General features: G+C 34.0%; 1 protein-coding gene across 2 annotated transcripts in view; it reads right to left on the bottom strand.

The window, feature by feature from the left end:
- Positions 1–2,257: 2,257 nt before the first annotated feature.
- LOC145683467 (uncharacterized) overlaps positions 2,258–18,193 on the bottom strand; it is a 50,978-nt gene continuing 35,042 nt past the window's right edge. The window contains exons 5-7 of one of the 2 annotated variants that reach the window (XM_081754799.1): positions 8,851–8,901; positions 7,426–7,519; positions 2,258–2,380 (exon numbers count right to left, since the gene is read on the bottom strand). In XM_081754799.1, coding sequence (XP_081610925.1) covers positions 7,428–7,519; positions 8,851–8,901 — 143 coding nt within the window. In that variant the 3' untranslated portion in view covers positions 2,258–2,380; positions 7,426–7,427. The remainder of the gene's footprint in view (positions 2,381–7,425; positions 7,520–8,850; positions 8,902–18,193) is intronic. The other variant, XM_081754800.1, reaches the window with a different exon arrangement.

Below are 18,193 nucleotides of genomic sequence, written 5' to 3' on the forward strand. Positions count from 1 at the left end.
GCTCAACCGTATAATCCAGAGCGTAATCGAACAGATGTTAGAATTTGTCATAAAAAATAATATATACACACATTTGAGGGTGTAGAAGTAACTTCGGCTGAGTTAATTCTAGCCCAAGAAGAAAAATTATTTAACCAAATATATAAATTCATTCCTTGCCTTCTGGAAAATGATCAATTGTCACAAGAGCGGAAAAAATGTCCTTGTTCTAGTTCACAAGAAAGGCAACAAAACTTGTAATAATTATCGAGACATATCTCTTCTGTCAACATCATATAAAACTCTCACAAACATTATTTTAGGAAGATTGACCCCATACACAAATGAACTTATTAGAGATTATCAGTGCAATTATTAAAGATTATTACGTGAAATAGATCAACTATCGACCTGTTATTTACCGTTTGTTAAATATTCGAAAATAATTTGGAACACAATAACATGATATAACAATTTTTAAGTGCTTTTAGGAAGGTCCGCTACTCAATTATGAAGGAGCATTGTACAAAAGTTTCACAAAATTAGTAATACTTCAGATACTAGTTAGATTAATTTAAATGCGTTTATATTAATTCCAAGGTAAAGCCGAATAGAAAATACTTGTACACTGGATTTCACATCGAGAAATGGATGAAACAAGGAGATGCGTTGTAGCCATTATTGCACATACTGGAATATACTATACGGAAAAATCAAAGATAGGAACCGAGGTCTACAGCTGCATTGTATCCACCATGTTATGGCGCATGTTAATGATTTAAATGAGTTAGGGACGATAGGAGAAAAATAGAAAGAAATGCAATCAGTTCTTTACACGCATGGAAGCACATCAGTTTAGAAGAAGTAAATGAAGAGAAAACTAAATACATGACAATTCGCTGGGAACCTAATACTGTAAATTATGGATAAGCCAAAATACCAAAGAACAGTTTTGATGAAACTCATACTTTCAAATATCTAATATTAATCATAAGAAACCAAAAGCTTATCCCAAAGAAACTTGATATCGACTGAAAGCAGGAAATGAATGTTATTATCCAGTTCAAAAAAATTTGTCGTAGAGAATTCTGTCCAGAAATTTGAAGCTTAAAATATGCTAAACTATAATCGTGCCTATTGTGCTATATGGTTGCGAAATGTGGTCGCCGAATCTGGGGGAAGAATACAGAATAAAAATATTTGAAAATAAAGTCTTACAAATACTTTGGCCCACGAAGAATGGGAATGGGAAACGGTGCAAACTTCGAAATTAGGAACAGCATAATCTATGAGATTAACCGAACATTGTAGAGCATTAAGTGTAGGAAGCACAGGTGTTCAGTTCATGTAGCCACAATGAACAAAATAATAACGCTTTGAAAGTTTTGAATTGAAATCTACCCGGACAACGACCATTTGAAATATCTAGGTGCTGATGGGATGTCATTAACATAGATTTGGCAGAAATAGAAATACAAAGTAGAAACTGTATCTAGTTGGCTAAGGATGGAAGTCAATTGTAAGTTTTGAAAACGCGGCAATGATCCTCCGATTCCATAGTCATAGAGTTAGTTTAGTCGAATGGATAAACAAAATTGGAAAGAAATTTAAATGAAATTTCATTTATTCTTTATCTAAACTGAATTTTAACTGAAAATTTAGCTTTTCAACATATATTATCGTTGAAGTTTCAGAGAAGATTGCGCAAAATATAGGCTAAGTTGTATATTGTACGTTACCAATAACAATTCTTAGTTTTCCTTTTATTTTGCTTGACTTATTGTTTATATTTTATGTAAAATATAAACTTTTTGAAAGCAGGTTCTGTCTCTTCTTCTTTATCCTCTCCTGGAGGACATACAAATGGTCGTACCATTAAGTATTGTATTCCTAACAGAAACAAGCACATCTAACAACACCACATACTGCTTGTAATGCATATCTTCTGATGGTACTTAAATCTTCCAGTCAAATCCTAAGGAAATGATTTCACAGAGTACTTATAGTAATTTGTGTGCAATCATTACTGAACACGTATATTGGATATAGCACAGTGACCTTGACATTAAAATTAACTTGAGGTTCTTATAACTTCGATATAATAGATGCATACTTTCCTTTGGATATGGACCTTGGAGTTTAAGAATAAAATCATTCTTTCAGCTACTAGATTAAAATACAGTGGAAAGAAGAGTTTCCTTTCGAAAACTATGATTAATAAATCTGCCAGGGTAAGGTAAACTAAGGTATATGAAACCAATAAATTATATATGTTTATTATTAGCCTATTTTACTTTATTTACTTAAATACAAAACAAAAGGTCGTAGAGGAAAGCATGGATTCTTACAAATATAATATTTCTATCTTCGTTCTTTCTCAGTTTTGATTCAGTGATCTGTTCTGAAAGAAATACAGTAAATTTGATTTAAAAAGTATCTTATGCATTAATTTTCAGTGATTTGTTTCAAGACATTTATTTCCGTTAATCAAAAATGGCATAATAAACTATTATTTCGAATTTTTTGCCTTAACAGCGTATAATAAGTTACTATTACACTTACATGACCCTCAGTTATTCCCATTAAACCAAATTTAATTACGTACTTAGCAGATATTGATAAATGTGTTTATCTAATGGCAACATTATTGTAAAAAGTGAGCTAACATTAGCCTAATTCACTGCCCATAAAGCGTACAGTGAATGTCCCGGCCGGGCTGGCAACCGCTTGAATTATGTTTGTTAGCAATGTCACGAAATATTTAATGTATCTAATATATTTTGATCCAAATTGTCATTAGTAGAGGAGTAGCTGGAATTAGTTAGAGGAATGCATATTTCTTCGTCCCACTTACTGATTTCATATATGTCCATGCACTTATTTCTCATTTAAATCAGTGTACACCATGTCTGATTCTCTCTAAATCATATAAACTTTAGAGGACATTGCTTTCCGTTTGTTATATAACCATCCTATGCTCTAAAATAAACTAAACAGGACAACACGCATATACTTTTTGTTTTCATAAGTAATATTACACCCCAAAATGGACGTGAAATACCTTGTTAGCAACGGAGAACAATAGTTTTTTATTGTGACCTTAACAAGAATTGTCCACAAATTTAACATATCACACTACTAATGTTTGTACTATATTAAAGCGACGTAACGCAACAGAAGAATCCCTGATGGAAGGTCAAGAAATCCTAAAGTTTGCAGTGCACATTTTTACTATTTATAACCACTTAAAAGACCTCCAGCACAGCACATAAATATATAAATAGTACTATTCTCTGGTCAGCGTCTAAATAAAATTTAGGGCAATGCAGAAAATGTCACTGTTTTTCTATTACTTGCAGTGAGTAAACAAGCAGTTTACATAGTCCTATCAATAGTATTTTGAACTTACATTTATAAGACTAACACCAGACACAGTGTGGCTGTCAGAACATTCCAACCCTGTATGAGATAATTTAATAGTAACGATAACTAATGGAAAGTAATGTCTCTATTAATGTAATATTTTTCTTACTGTTGGAAGGGAAACTGAGTTGTTCTCAGAAACTGAACCTGACACAAAAACGCTATGGATTAAATTAATTACCATGATTGTAAACCCTACCACAGGCACAACTCAAAATCAAGACATTTTTTTTTATTAGATAGTGGTATTTCGAAGTGTTAAATATTCTCGACGAAATGTTGAAACAACATTAAGAAACCATGGTTGTATTTTTTTTTAAGAAGATACCTTAGAAAAGAATGTGCATAGCCCAAATCAGAAGGACCACAAATTGAACAACGAAAATACAAACGGAATATGGGAACAACGTTTATCTCATGTAGCTACCATGAAATGTTGAAATACCTTGAAATCTCGAATTTGGTGTTTCCTATGACAATACTGCACTATAGAACACTGTATTCCCTCCATCATTGTTAGAATGTATGGCAGCCAGCAATAGAAAAATGAAATGAACTCTTTGAGTTTTACATCCCACGCTTATGCCGGTTATTCTAACGGACACGGTGATGATGAATAATGAATGAAGTGGTGGAATAAAGAAAGTGGGAGGAAACGGGAGAACCCCGAGAAAACCCACGCACACGGCGTTTGTCTACCATAAAGTTCACTTAGCGGGGGCTAGGATCAGCCAGCAATAGAGGGAGTGATAATCAAGACTATGCAGCGTCAACATCTTTGTAATTTGGAGACCAGATGGAAAAACTCATCATTGTATTTACTACTTATATTTCTTCAAAATAAAGGACTAGGATTTATATTTATGGGCTTTCGGCTACTGATGACGTCCCTGGGCAAGCACACTACCCGGGAAAAGGAAAGGAAGGAAGCAGGCTGAGATTTATAAGTTAGATAACACCCTACCATTTGCCTGGTGTGAATGAGGAAACCGAATAAAACATCATTCAGGGAGGTCGGCCTGAAAAAGCAGTTTACATTATATCGACCAAGTGCTCCCACCAGGAAAATAACCCAGGACTTCCTCAAAATCAAATTGAAATTAAGCATGGAGTAGTGAAAAAATATCAAACTGAAGGTTTAAATTTCAATAGGGTACAATTCAAAATTGAACTTCCAGTGAAATAAAAAAATAATATATATATATATATATATATACAGGGTGTCCGAGAAGTCCTTCCCTGATTACGGAAATTGATAACTCAGGCTAGAAATAAGATAGAAATATGAAACTGGTGTTGAATTGTTTACAAACTATAAAAGTTTTGGTCACATCAGTACACTTCCACATGAGCACCCTTGGTAGCACGTAGCACATCTAGGCGATATTCAATTTCCATCCACACATTACCCAACATCACTGGAGGGATCGATGCAACGACTGTGGTTATTCGTTGCTGCAGGGTTTCAAGATCTGGTACACGTGTTCGGTAGACCTCATCCTTGACATAACCCCCTCCACCCCCTCCATAACAGCCTCCACCGTGTCTGCTGAGGTTCTTGGTCGACCAGACCTCGGAAGGTCAGCAACCGACCCTGTGTTCTTGAACTTCTCATACCAGGCTTTAATGCTCTTGACATCAGGTGGAGTCCTCCCAAATGTTGTCTGGAACTGTCTCTGCACCGTGGTTTGTGATCGTGTCTCATGGTACCACAGGACACACTGTGCCTTCTCCTGGTTAGTTGGCATGGCATCTTGGGCTTTTTACTTACGTACTACAAACCTAAAACAAACAAAATTGAGACTTGGTAAAACAGAACAAACCTAACACAGACAAAAACTTTTATAGTTTGTTAACAATTCAACACCAGTTTCATATTTCTATCTTATTTCTAGCTTGAGTTACCAATTTCTGTAATCAGGGAAGGACTTCTCGGACACCCTGTATATATAGGGTGATTCAATAAGAACGTACCAGGCCTATATCGCAGCTAATACTGCATGTAGAGGCTTAAAAAAATTGCATTACCAAATTGTATGTGTAGAACGCAATAAAAATCGCAGCGAGACGAGTGGCGTCTCCTGAATACATCCAACGGGGAGCAACTTCAAAATTTGCAATGAAAAGTGGTATAACTGTTGGAATCATTCAAAAGGACATTAAATGTCATGCAACATTTAGATGGCCAACTTTGTCATATCCTTTCCCATTTAGCCGCTAGAGGTGTTGTTGCATACTTGTATCTGACTATCCGTAGCACGCCTTTATCTCAGCTAATAATGCACATAGAGCCTTCAAACAAAAAAATGCATTACCAAATCGTATGTGTATTATGCAATAAAAATATTAGCGACACCTGTGGCATATCGTGAATATCTCCAACGGGGGTCATCTGAAAAAGTTGATATGGAAGCAAGGGTTGGTTGTGCTTCCATTGAAACAAGCGCACAATGGGAGAAACGTCGAGAGGAAACGCCTTGGCATATTTCTTCCTCGTTGGCAGCAACACAGGTCGCATTACTAGGTGAAAGTCAGATGGTGCGAGGGTATTTCCTCTCGAAATATTCGCGATACGCCACTGGTGTCGCTACTGTTTTTACTGCATAATACACATACAATTTGCTAAGGCAGTTTTTCGTTTGAAGGCTGTACGTGCAGTATTAGCTTTGATATAGGCCTGGCACTTTCTTATTGAGTCACCCGAATATATATATATATATATATATATATATATATATATATATATATATATATATATATATATATATATATATATATATATATGTGTGTGTGTGTGTGTGTGTGTGTGTGTGTGTGTGTAAATGTACTCGTTTAAATGGAAACTACGCACGAAATAATCACTAATAATTTACGTCTGTACGAAACCACTTAAAAAGTGATTTATTCCAAAGGCATGTAGGAAGTAGTTTTTATAATAGCTAGAATTCTGAAACTTACAATAAGTATTATCCTTACATGATGAAAAGTAATATTTTTTGGGTTTAAGTTTGAAACCAATAAAACTGAACATAAAATGCAGACCATCGTCCCTGCTTTCTCTAACAAAATATTTCTTTTCAACTCTGATTTTGTACACAAAATAGTTATAAAAGGCTCAAAGCACTTTCTCGTTAATGTGACCAACATTTTATATATTTGTCTCTTTATTGTACTTTTATACTTTTAGGTTCCATTGATGTACTTTTTAAGGTAACTGAAGTAATAATAATCAATGAATGACAATAAGGATACAAACAAAATAATGTTAGGACACAAGAACTGTAAAATGATTTATGTTGAAAAAGTTGAGAGAAGTTCTTACAATCGATGCTTAATGTGTGAGATCGCACGACGATAGGATCCAGTGAAAATTGTTGTAATGATTGGAAACATCGTTAGCATTCCAAATAATTATTCTGATCATTCCAATGTAAATTAATTTTAAAATTAGATGAAGTATTTAATTTAGAAACCAAGCCCATTTCATAAGCATTAATATACGCTTATATACATAATCCTGAAACCTATAGTGGTAGAATAGCCCTGAAGAAAATTTTATGATAAAGTAATATTAAATTACAGTGATGCCCGATAGTCTAATAGTAAGTTGGCATATGTTACAAGGGAAATACGTACGGAATGTATTAACATTAGTTAAAATCTGCTTAGAAACAAATATGTGATTAATATTTAAAAATAAACAAATTCAAAGTATGTCCTATTGGGAAACGTTTCTGCAAGATAGTATCAGCTCATGGGTATGAACTTAACTTGTACTTGTACTTTTGAAAATCTATGGGGTAGAAGATGAAAGGAAACATGTGAATGCAGGGAGGTAGAGGATAACAAATTAAATACAGAAATAGTATGAAGTTTAGTGTTAGTAATGTTAATAGCTACTAGTAATACTAATAAATTTTAGCAATATTAATAGTTTTACAACAACTATGTTCAAATGAAGCAGTATGTATTCAAATGAAGAGATGAAGATTAGTTGAAACACAATATACTAATCATACCCACCGTTAATTGTGTAATAGAATATCATTACTGCCTAGGCGAACATAGTTTTCATTCCTCTCAAATATATTTGGAATTCCATGTTGACCAATGAAACCTAAAATATATTATGCATCTTAATATATTTATGTGAATATGCTATAAATATAAGAAAACTATAGATCTTGTTTCTTTTCAAAAAGTTTCCATTCTTTTCTTAATATAACTACTAATTTGTTTCACCGTGCCCATCAATACTGTTATCACTAACACTTACACAATCGCTCCATACTCCCAATTTATCATATAAAGTGTATTGCAAGTAATATTTTAAGCTACATTGTTTGAGACACAAAGAATGAATGCCAGGAACACGTATCACTAAGTAAAATACGTTTTGTTAAGCATATAGCATGTAACGTAGCCTGAGTGAAGTTAAGTTTTCCCCCCACAAAGACTAGCACCATTGGACATGTACTGTTTAAGTACATACACATAATTGATTTTAAAGATAAATGAATAAAACATTTATATCTGAGTTACTGTATTCCAAATACGAAATAACGTAATTTCAAAATAAGTAACGAAAACCAAGGAATTTAAATTGACTGATTTTTTCATGAACAATATAACAAAATATTAGGCTTTACGTCAAAACAATTAATTTCTGAAATAATCATGAGACTAAGTATTTTGAACAAGAAATTCAACATACCAACCTTGCTGGATGGCTCTAGAAATTTTACTTCCATAGCGAATTTTATTTCTTCTACAATGCATTTAACGTTATCATTCCCAAAAACAAGTAAATATGGAACATGGGTTGCTAAACGCACTCGAATGGGACTAATGTCTTTACCGTAATCACTATAAATTGACAATTTGAGTGTAATTTTCCACTCAAAAACTTCAATGAAACAAATATCTTTTAGCCACTCACAAAATGTAACACACACACTCGTAGATGTAAAGGTAGTCGTTTCAATAAAACTAGGTAATTTAATTATTTGAATGAAGTAGCCAGAATATTCTTCTTTATAATTACATAACTTATCCTGACAATCAAACACTTTTAACTTATCGATCGATATGTCTTTTTGTCTTACTTTCAGAAAATACTTGATACAACCTATACTCATTAAATATATATTTGTTTCACATTTTTACTTTAAACTATATATATAACTTGAGAACTTTCAACTAAGATCAATTTCTATAGCACTTGAATTTACGAGTATTTGACTGTGTTCAGTTCTCGATCGTTGAGCCTACTCTATACTCGCGCACAACCTTTCAGCTTCTAGAACTCATTAATTCCGCTATAAACTCAGTGGCTCTGTTTACCGACTATCAACTTTATATATATATATATATATATATATATATATATATATATATATATATATATATATATATATATAATGAAACTGTTACAAGTAATGGACTTACCTCCAAGTGGCTGACGCTTTGTTTCACAAAAACGGGGACCGCAAATTGTTGCTGCAAATAACATTATCATTATTTATAGAATAGCTATCACTAAGATAAGTAAATGTGAATTAATGTAATCTATGTAATGTAACTACTTGTTTGCATTTAACAGATTGAATGCACTCATTCACCTAACTTTACTAGAATTTGTGTTACAGAACGTATGTCTGCCGAACACGTTATAATCTTAGATTTTATACCTCTGTACACCGATCTCCAGAGAAGGGAAGGTATGAAATGTCTGGAAAAATGTTAATAATAATTTAATAGTGAAGGCCAACATTATTGTTGCACATTCACTTCCATATTTATCACATTCTACGTTTAACACAAGGGAGATAAATAATAAGCGTAATGGATTTCAATAGTGGATTTTACATTTAAGAAATTATGTTCGCAATAAAAATTAATTGTGAGCCCTAGGTTCAGTCCAGGGCCGATTATCTTGATTGGTTTACAAACTGGTATTGCATCATTGCCGGCAAATTGAAGGCATGCGACCAAAGATATATCAAGTGTCCCGTTGGTTGGCTATTCATTTTACTACTTCAAAGTTATGGATTTCTTCAGTTATCTAAGTTTTAATTTAGTTAACTTTGACTTAAATTTTCTCTGACTCTCTTATGTCATCCTTCTCTTCCCCTTATACCCAACGGTAACTAAACTTTCTGTTATGTCTTTTTATGCTACTTTTAAAATTTCAATTTAACATCATGTTTTTATCTTTTTCTAATATTCTTGTTTTAGTTTCTGGCATTATTTTAATTTCATCTGCTTTGTGGTCTATAACACTATACTTGTTCAAAAATATACTAATTACAAAGAATTACAATTGAATGCCAGGTTACGTCTGAATAACTCGACTAATACAAACCACGTACAAAGTGAAAAACACCTAAAATTTTAAATGATAATTAGGTTCTCTCTCAATTTCTTCTTTTATAGTTTTTCCATTATTTTAGTAGAAATGTTTCGTTTCTTTACGGAACTGATACACACATAAAGATATTTTGCTTAAGCATAAATTTTCTTTACACGTTCATGCATTTCGTTATATGATTACATAAATCTGATCTCAATTTATCTACCGAATATTTCCAAGTCATACGTGGGCCATCCTAGCAAAGGTACTTTATCTAGCAAAGGATTTTTTTTTACCAGTTTAGGCTTCAAAGTTGTCCCCGATATTCGTTACCTGAGGCTAAGCCAACCTCCAGGACTCACACTCTAGAGGGAAACGTACCAACCGGGAACTGGAAACCTGTAGCTGGAATGGCAGTTAGACACTCTACTGACTGAGCTACGGGGAAGCCCATTTTAATTTATCCAGTAATTAGAAAATTGTATTTTTAAATATGCATCTTCAACTTACTAGCAACCAGCTATAGTTTGGTTTCTGTATTTGTAAGATATATGTTTGGTTCTTGTCCTTCAATATATATTCTTCACTGAATTTTTGTCCAAATATCGTTTACTGAACTTCGCAGGTCTGTAGCAATCCTGTACACATGTACTTATATGTGTTATATTGGTTGCTTAAATTGAAACCGCCAGACAAGAAAGATGCCACAAACTGGGAAACAGATGCAAAGCAATTTTGTTGTGGCACAAAAGTTAGCCAACATCTCGAAGGTTTCAAGAAATACTTTATTCTGAAGTTTAGATGTAATATTAGAACCTAATGTGAGATCAGACTACAAAAGTAACCCCATAAATTTATATTTCGTGCATAATGTTAGATTCAGACTGTGTTAAGATTTCCATTTCAACAGAATTCCTTTTTATTTCCTGTTCCATCATGCGCAACTATTTTACGTAAAAACAAATAGTGTCTTCCTACCCTCAAGCTTTAACAATTTCAAGAAATATTAATGGGATTTTAGTTCTCGTATTACAATAGGAAAATAAGGGTGGTATTTGTTCTTTCTTCATTAATTTGTTTCAAAAAGAAAACAGAAATATCCTGGCAAAATTTATGGAAAGTCTGTTTTTTAAAGCCGTCTTTTCCGAGCACTTGCAGGTTTTGCAATGAGACATGAAAGAAGCAAGGAATTAGGTTACAAGGGGATAGCGGAATAAAGGAAAGATAAGAGAGAGGCAGAGATTGAAATATACGTAAGAAATAATACAAGACGTAATAAAGGAACAGTACCAAAAAAATTAAAAGTGCACTTAAGAATAGGAGAGAATTGAACGCTGAGTGAAAGTGGAAGGTGGATGAGTTGAGAATACTAATAATACTGCCACAGGATTAAATGTAATATTATAACAAATAGTTTGGCATAATGTTATCAACGTTGTTCTATAATAACCTAATCTCTTCTTCACATATGTGTCATATTCATTTTTATTGTTATCAATTGGGCCTTATAACCGCATCCTTAAGTGGTTGGCAATTATTCATTCGTATAGATGAGTCTATATTTATTATCGTTACTATGTTTAATAGTGGATATAGCATTTAACACTAGCAGAACCAAAGCGGTCATTTTGACTGCTGCGAAGGTTTATTTTAATTTATCTAGGGGGCAGTAAATGTTTAGTGTCTATAATTTTTGTTCTTTTCATTAATGAGCCATGTGATGTTTCTCTAAAATGTAACCTTTGTGTTGGCAATTGTTTTCGAATAAAATGACGTTATACTTAGAAAGATCAGAAGCGGTCAATTTGAACACTAGTAATATTGATGTATTTTCCCACTATTGGTTAGTAAGTTCCTTTTTATTCTTTCCAGACATTTCGTTTAGTGGGTATTATTACTATTATTTATAGCATAAATTTGCATATTTTTCAATTGATTTTGTAATAATTGTTGATGGGAATTAATTTTTGATCATAAAACTATATTTTATCTCTTCACTATATAATTTGGGGTGTCTCAAAAACAGGAGGTATTACACTGCATTTCTTGACATTGTGAAACCATGGTTTACTGAGTAAACTGTGCCTTTTTTCGGAGGCAGTAAACGTGTCAACATTGGCGTCGTGATGAATGTTGTTTCTCTCCTTGTTTGGTGTTACAACAACACGTGATTTCTAATGGCACGAGTGGACAAACAGGTCTTTCGCACAAAGAAATATTGACTCTTTTGCGGGACATATCAGAATAAAACTCCGATAATGATTCGATATCTGATGAAGTTATACACGATGAAGACCTCGTACCCCATGAAGATAGTTCGTCATGTCAAGTTTCTTCTGATGAAGGTGATGTCCAAACGGAGTATTCGTGCTCTGAAGAAATAAGGCAACAGAGAGATTATTCGTACGATCTACATCCCGGTGAAATTGTGCTTCGGAAAGGTAAGAAAACTGTCTGGAGTGTCAGTGATCTAGGTGCTTAACAAGGAGACAGATTCAGACAACAAAATATTTTACCTGATTCTCCAGGATCTTCTTTATTCGCCAAACGTAAGTGTGATGATACTAATGTAAGCACAGCTTGGAGGTTATTCTGTGATGAATCAATGTTAGGGCATATCAAACTGTGTACAGAAACTGAAGCGTGAGACAAAACGAAAGACAATTCTTGGTCAGACTCCCTCCAAGAATTAGATGCATTTATAAGTTTGTTGGATCCGAGAGGAATTTACAATGTTTCTCACCTAGATTTGAATTTGATGTGAGTCATCTGGAAGCCACCTATTTCAGAAATACAATGGCAAAAAAATTAAAAGAAATTGTGAAATTCGACTATCATTCAACCACAGCTCAAAGACTCCAAACAGATAAATTTGCATTGGCATCTGTAGTATGGAAAATTTTATCGAAAATTGTTGTGCGTGCTTCAGACCTGGTGAAAAATTCACTTCCGATGAACAGAATCTTCACTGTAAAGCACGATGTAGATTCATTCAGTACATGGGTAACAAACCTGATAAATTCGGAATTAAATTCTGGCTTCTGGTAGATATTGACTGGAACTACATTTGCAATGGATTTCCATATCTCGGTAATGATTAACATCGATCGGACAATGAAACTTTGGCACAGTATGTTGTCATGAAACTCATGGAACCATACGTAAATAAAGGACATAATATAACGACGGCAAGTTTTTCACCAGTCTAAATTTTAAAAAAAGGCTAAAAGCAAAGAACACAGGTAGCGTTGGTACAATTAATCGAGTAAGAAGAGAATTTCCGGACATTACCAAAATGCTAAAGATGGCTCTTCACAGCGCAATTGTAGTAAAAGTAGCAAGCGACACTACGCTAACTATTTATCACGGAAAGACAAACAAGAATGTTTTCGTTCCTAGTACTATTAAAGTAACCGGAGGGGCTAAGAAGAAACCTGAATCAATCCATTTCTACAATCAAACCAAGTGCGGTGTTGATGTGGTTGATCAAATGTCTCGGAAGTATTCAGTTCGAGCAGCGTGTCGTTGTTGGACCGTGTACACCTTTTCCAATGTCCTCGATCTAGCTGGGATCAATGCTTGGATCATTTGCAAGAAGGTAATAGGGAAATAGATTTCAAGGCACCAGTTTTTGTTGTAACTTATAGAGGCTCTACAATCGGTCTATGCCAAATCGAATGAACTAAAGCAAATAGTTACATATATTCCATCAACTTCAGCAATCAATCGTAAGCGAAGTCGGTATCAATTACTTTCGAAGTGCAACCGAGACAAAACTTCGGAAACGTATAGTGTTTGTAAAAAATCTGTGTCTGTTAAGTGCTCTGCAAAGATAATCAAAAAATCATATGCAATGTGCACGCTGGAAACGATTAGTAATCAGTGACTGTAAAATCTTTCGAAATGAATATGTTTACTGTACGAGCATGGTTTTGTGATTGGTAAGTATATATATTTCTTTGAGGTTTACTTGTTATTTTCTTATCTCGTTGTCCTCAAAATTGTGATTAAGAGTATACGATATGTGGCATTTACTGAAAACAATAACCTATATCCGAAAGCAATGTTCTTTTCTTATTTACGTTCATCTTACTCTGTGTAAAAATATAGATGTTTCATTTGCGAAACTAAGTTTTTATTTACATCTCTGACATTATCCTCTTTGTCTTCAATAATTTATGTTGATTTCTTGTCCTTAAAATTGTGTTTAAGAGTATACGATATGTGATATTTACTGAAAACAATAACCTATGTCCGAAAGCAATGTTTTTTTTTTACTTATTTACTTTCATCTTACACTGTAAAAATATAGATGTTTCGTTAGTGAAACTAAGTTTCTAGTTACATTTCTGACATTGTTCTTTTTTCTTCTTATCAAGAACCCAGGACTGAGTTTTTCAATTATTTGTGTTGATTTCTTATAAAATAACAATATATTTGACATGAACAGAAATTTAGCATGTCGTTTCTCCGTTACATGTCATCCAAAAGCCATAACCTCAAATTGACCACTCCTGGACGTTCCAGGTAGATCAAAATATAGTCTTCCGAGTGTTAGTACATTACAGACGTTATTTGTCCCACTGGGCTAGGCAATTAAGACCTTTGCCATAATATTGCCATATAATGATAATAGTAGTAGTCACATTACTATTATCATGGCCCGAACGTTCATGCATATGGATCTTCTCTGTACAATGCTTTTACACATGTATCACTATTGCGGTTTTATTTTTGTATTTACATCATTTTACATGAGTTACAATTTTCCGTAAGTTAGTCATGAATCTTTAATTTGTTTCTATCGCCCATTTTAACATAATAAACGATATGTTGTAAGCAGAAATGTTTTCCTTGAGAGAGATTGATAATTCACCACGCTTTTAAGTAATTCAATACGTTTGTTAGTTTGTTTCATTTTGAACCACTGAGTGAGCATACAACTACTAAACACTACACACAGGAAAATTTACAATTCCCCTAATAATAGAAATCACGCTCAAAATGGAAATAAATACTGATGTAACATACTAAAATCATCATCATCATCATCATCATCATAGGTATTCTGCCGTTATTGGCAGGTCACTTGCCGCAGCTGAGAAGCTTCCATGCTCCACGCTAACCTTTTCGTCTTCGCGTATGATCTTTCTGTTTTAATATCATCCACTAAGTGTAGTCTCCTTCGCCCCCTCCCTCTCTTTCCCGCCACAATACCCTCTAGGACGTACCTCATGATACAATCTCTTCTTAGGCAATGTCCCAACCAGTTTCTCTTCCTCTTCCTAATAATATCTAAAAGTGTTCTTTTCTCACCCACCATTTCTAACACTCTCTCATTCGTTTTCCGCCAGATCCAACTAACTCTTTCCATTCTTCTCCACACCCACATTTCGAAGGCTTCCACTCGATTTTCGTTATTCTGACGCAATGTCCACGTTCCCGACCCATACAGCACAACACACCACACGAAGCATTTTATGAGTCTTTTTCTCAACTCTCTGTTCAAGGTCCCACAAAACAGACTCTTCTTTCTTTTAAAGGCTTCTTTCGCCATACCTATCCTTGCTTTTATTTCACATTCGCATTTCATGTCATTACTAAGAACACTACCCAGGTATCGAAAACTATTCACTTGTTATATTTTCTCCCCTCCTACTTTTATATTTGACACAGACTAATTCGTTCCAATCAACATGGCTTTTGTCTTTCTAACATTTATTTTCATCCCATATTCTTCAAAGCCCCTTCTCATTTTTTCTAACATTTTATTAATTTTCATTTCAGATTCTGCAACAAGGGCCATATCGTCTGCAAATCTTATGCATCTAATCATTCTACCTCCTACCGAAATGCCATCATCATTATGTAGGTTCTTTTTCACTATCTCTTCTAGATAGACATTAAATAGTGTTGGCGAGAGGCAGCATCCTTCTCGAACTCCCCTTCCAATTGCACTCTCTTCCGTCACTTCTTCCCCTATTCTAACACTTACTTGTTGGTTCATGTATAAGTTTCTTATGAATCTTCTATCTTTCCATTCCAACCCTATCTTTGTTAAAACTCCCAACAACAATTCCCAATTCACGCGGTCAAAAGCCTTTTCTAGATCAATAAATAAACATACACCTCTTTCCCTTTATCTAAAAATCTTTCACCGATCACCCTTAATAATCCAATAGCATCTCTTGTGCCCTTGCCTCTTCTGAACCTAACTGCTCTTCCTCAACATCTTTATTTGTTCTTCCATATAACCTTCTGTTCAGTATTCGGAGCAGAATTTTAGCTGCATGAGATATGAGACTAATAGTTCTACAATCCTCACATCTCTTTGGGTTCGATTTCTTAGCCATCGGTATCATGATCGTTTTCAGAAAGTCTCTTGGCCATTCTCCTGTTTCATATATTTCATTGCATAGTCGCCACAATTCTTTCATTCCCTTGTCTCCTATATTTTTAATGAATTCAATTGGTATGTTATCTATTCTGTTGCCTTTCCATTCCTAATCTCGGATATAGCCTTTTCAAACTCATCCCGAAGAATACTAAATCCTTTATCATCCTCGCCTACTTCATTTTCCACTTCAACATTTAGGCTACACGGTCTATCCCTACTCTCATGTAAATCTTCAACTTATTCTTTCCACCTTCCTATGACCTCATTTCTCTCGCTGACTACCTTCCCATTCTTATTTTCTACTGCCATCATGATACTCCCTTGTTTCCTCCGAAATTCCATAGATTTCACCTCCTTGTACATTTCCTCATATTTCCCAACTCTTTCTAATTCTTCTATGTCCTCGCATTTTCTTTTGTAAAACTCTTCCCTCGCTTTGTCTGTTTCTCTTCATAATTCATTATTTAACTTTCTGTACATCTTTCTGCCCTCTTCTGTATCAACCTGTTTCCACATCTTCCTCTCCCTCATTTTCTGCAACATCTGCTCTGTAACCCATGGTTTCTTAGCAGTTTTGTCTTCGCGGTAACCTACTGCTTCTTCTGCAGCCTGCTGTAAGCAACGTTTAATATGTTCCCACCGTGCGTTACTACCTACGCCTATCCTTTCCTCGTTTGAACATTTTTCTTCGAATTTTTCAGCGAAAAGATTTCTTATTTCCTCTTTTTTCAACTTTTCAGTATTCAATACTTTGTTACCTACTTTTCTTCTGCCTACATTTTTCAGTTGAATATCTACTTCGGCCAGCTCAAGATTTCAGAGAAAATATCAGCCCCGGGAAGGGTCTTTGCGTTCTTTAAACTATTCCGATACCTGTCCTGAATCATAACATACTATACTATACATTACATAACATAATATACTGAGATTAAGCGAAGTATAATTTTTCTCATGCATTAGACATAAGACAAAATATTTCAGTTAATAGAAAACTTTTTATATGTGCTTACCCTAAATTCGTTCCCAAATCCATAAACAGATTTTCGAAATTTCAACACATGACGAAGGAAAAAGATCCATAATAACGAGTACGAAGAAGTAATCAGAAATCAATGGGAAGTTCAATATGAGCTAAGGTTTGATTTTAAGATTTAAAAAAATGAACTATTATTGAGAATTATTGAAGTTGGGAAATATTATATTGTATTATTATATATTTTAACCTACTTAAAAGACAGCCAAAGTAATGTTGGACTTTCTCGTATATAAACCATGGATATCTTATTTACTAGCAAGAATGTTTTAAATTCCATTCGAAATGAATGGGGGAAATATTTAGCATCCAAAAGGAACTGTGAATATAAAATGTTGTAGAATTTCTAGACAATCTGATATAAGCATATTGTATAACATTGATTATCATTGCATGAATTTCCGGAGTTATACCTCGAAGGGCAGAGGGATATTCAAAATTTTAAATATGGTGGAACCATTAGGTCATAAGTAAACTTTTATGAACCAACGAAAATGTCAATGGGCACGTTGAAATATGTCCTAATAACACATTTGTCTCACTGAATTTAATAATTTTAAAGATATACTGAAAATTGTTGGGCATGTAAAATCGTATAGGCCTGAGCTAGCTGAAATGTAATTTCTTTATGAAAAGTACATTTATGGAATTCTTCTTTGCGAGAAACTGGTAGAGTACTTTTACAAAATGAAATTAAAAAAACCCAGAACGAACCTAATGCTATATTCACAATTCGTTCTAGAGTGTTAATATGTATCATAGCTTTCGCCAATTTACGGATACAGAACGACAAATTAAGATATTTTGGAAGTTGAATCTTTGCATCTTTTAAGCTGGATATTAGAAAACCATAGTGCCATTTGTCCTCTATCTAAATCTGAAGTTAAAATACATTAATGCATCCCTATAATTTCGTCAAATGCTCTACGTTTGGCTTCCATTTTAAATTCTCTCCTGCACCTTGTGATACGAATCTTACTGAAAGTAATAGCACATAAGAAAGGGTAAA

This window comes from Thermobia domestica, chromosome 4 (assembly GCF_964235325.1).
Source record: "Thermobia domestica chromosome 4, izTheDome1.hap1.1, whole genome shotgun sequence".
Lineage (NCBI taxonomy): Eukaryota > Metazoa > Arthropoda > Insecta > Zygentoma > Lepismatidae > Thermobia > Thermobia domestica.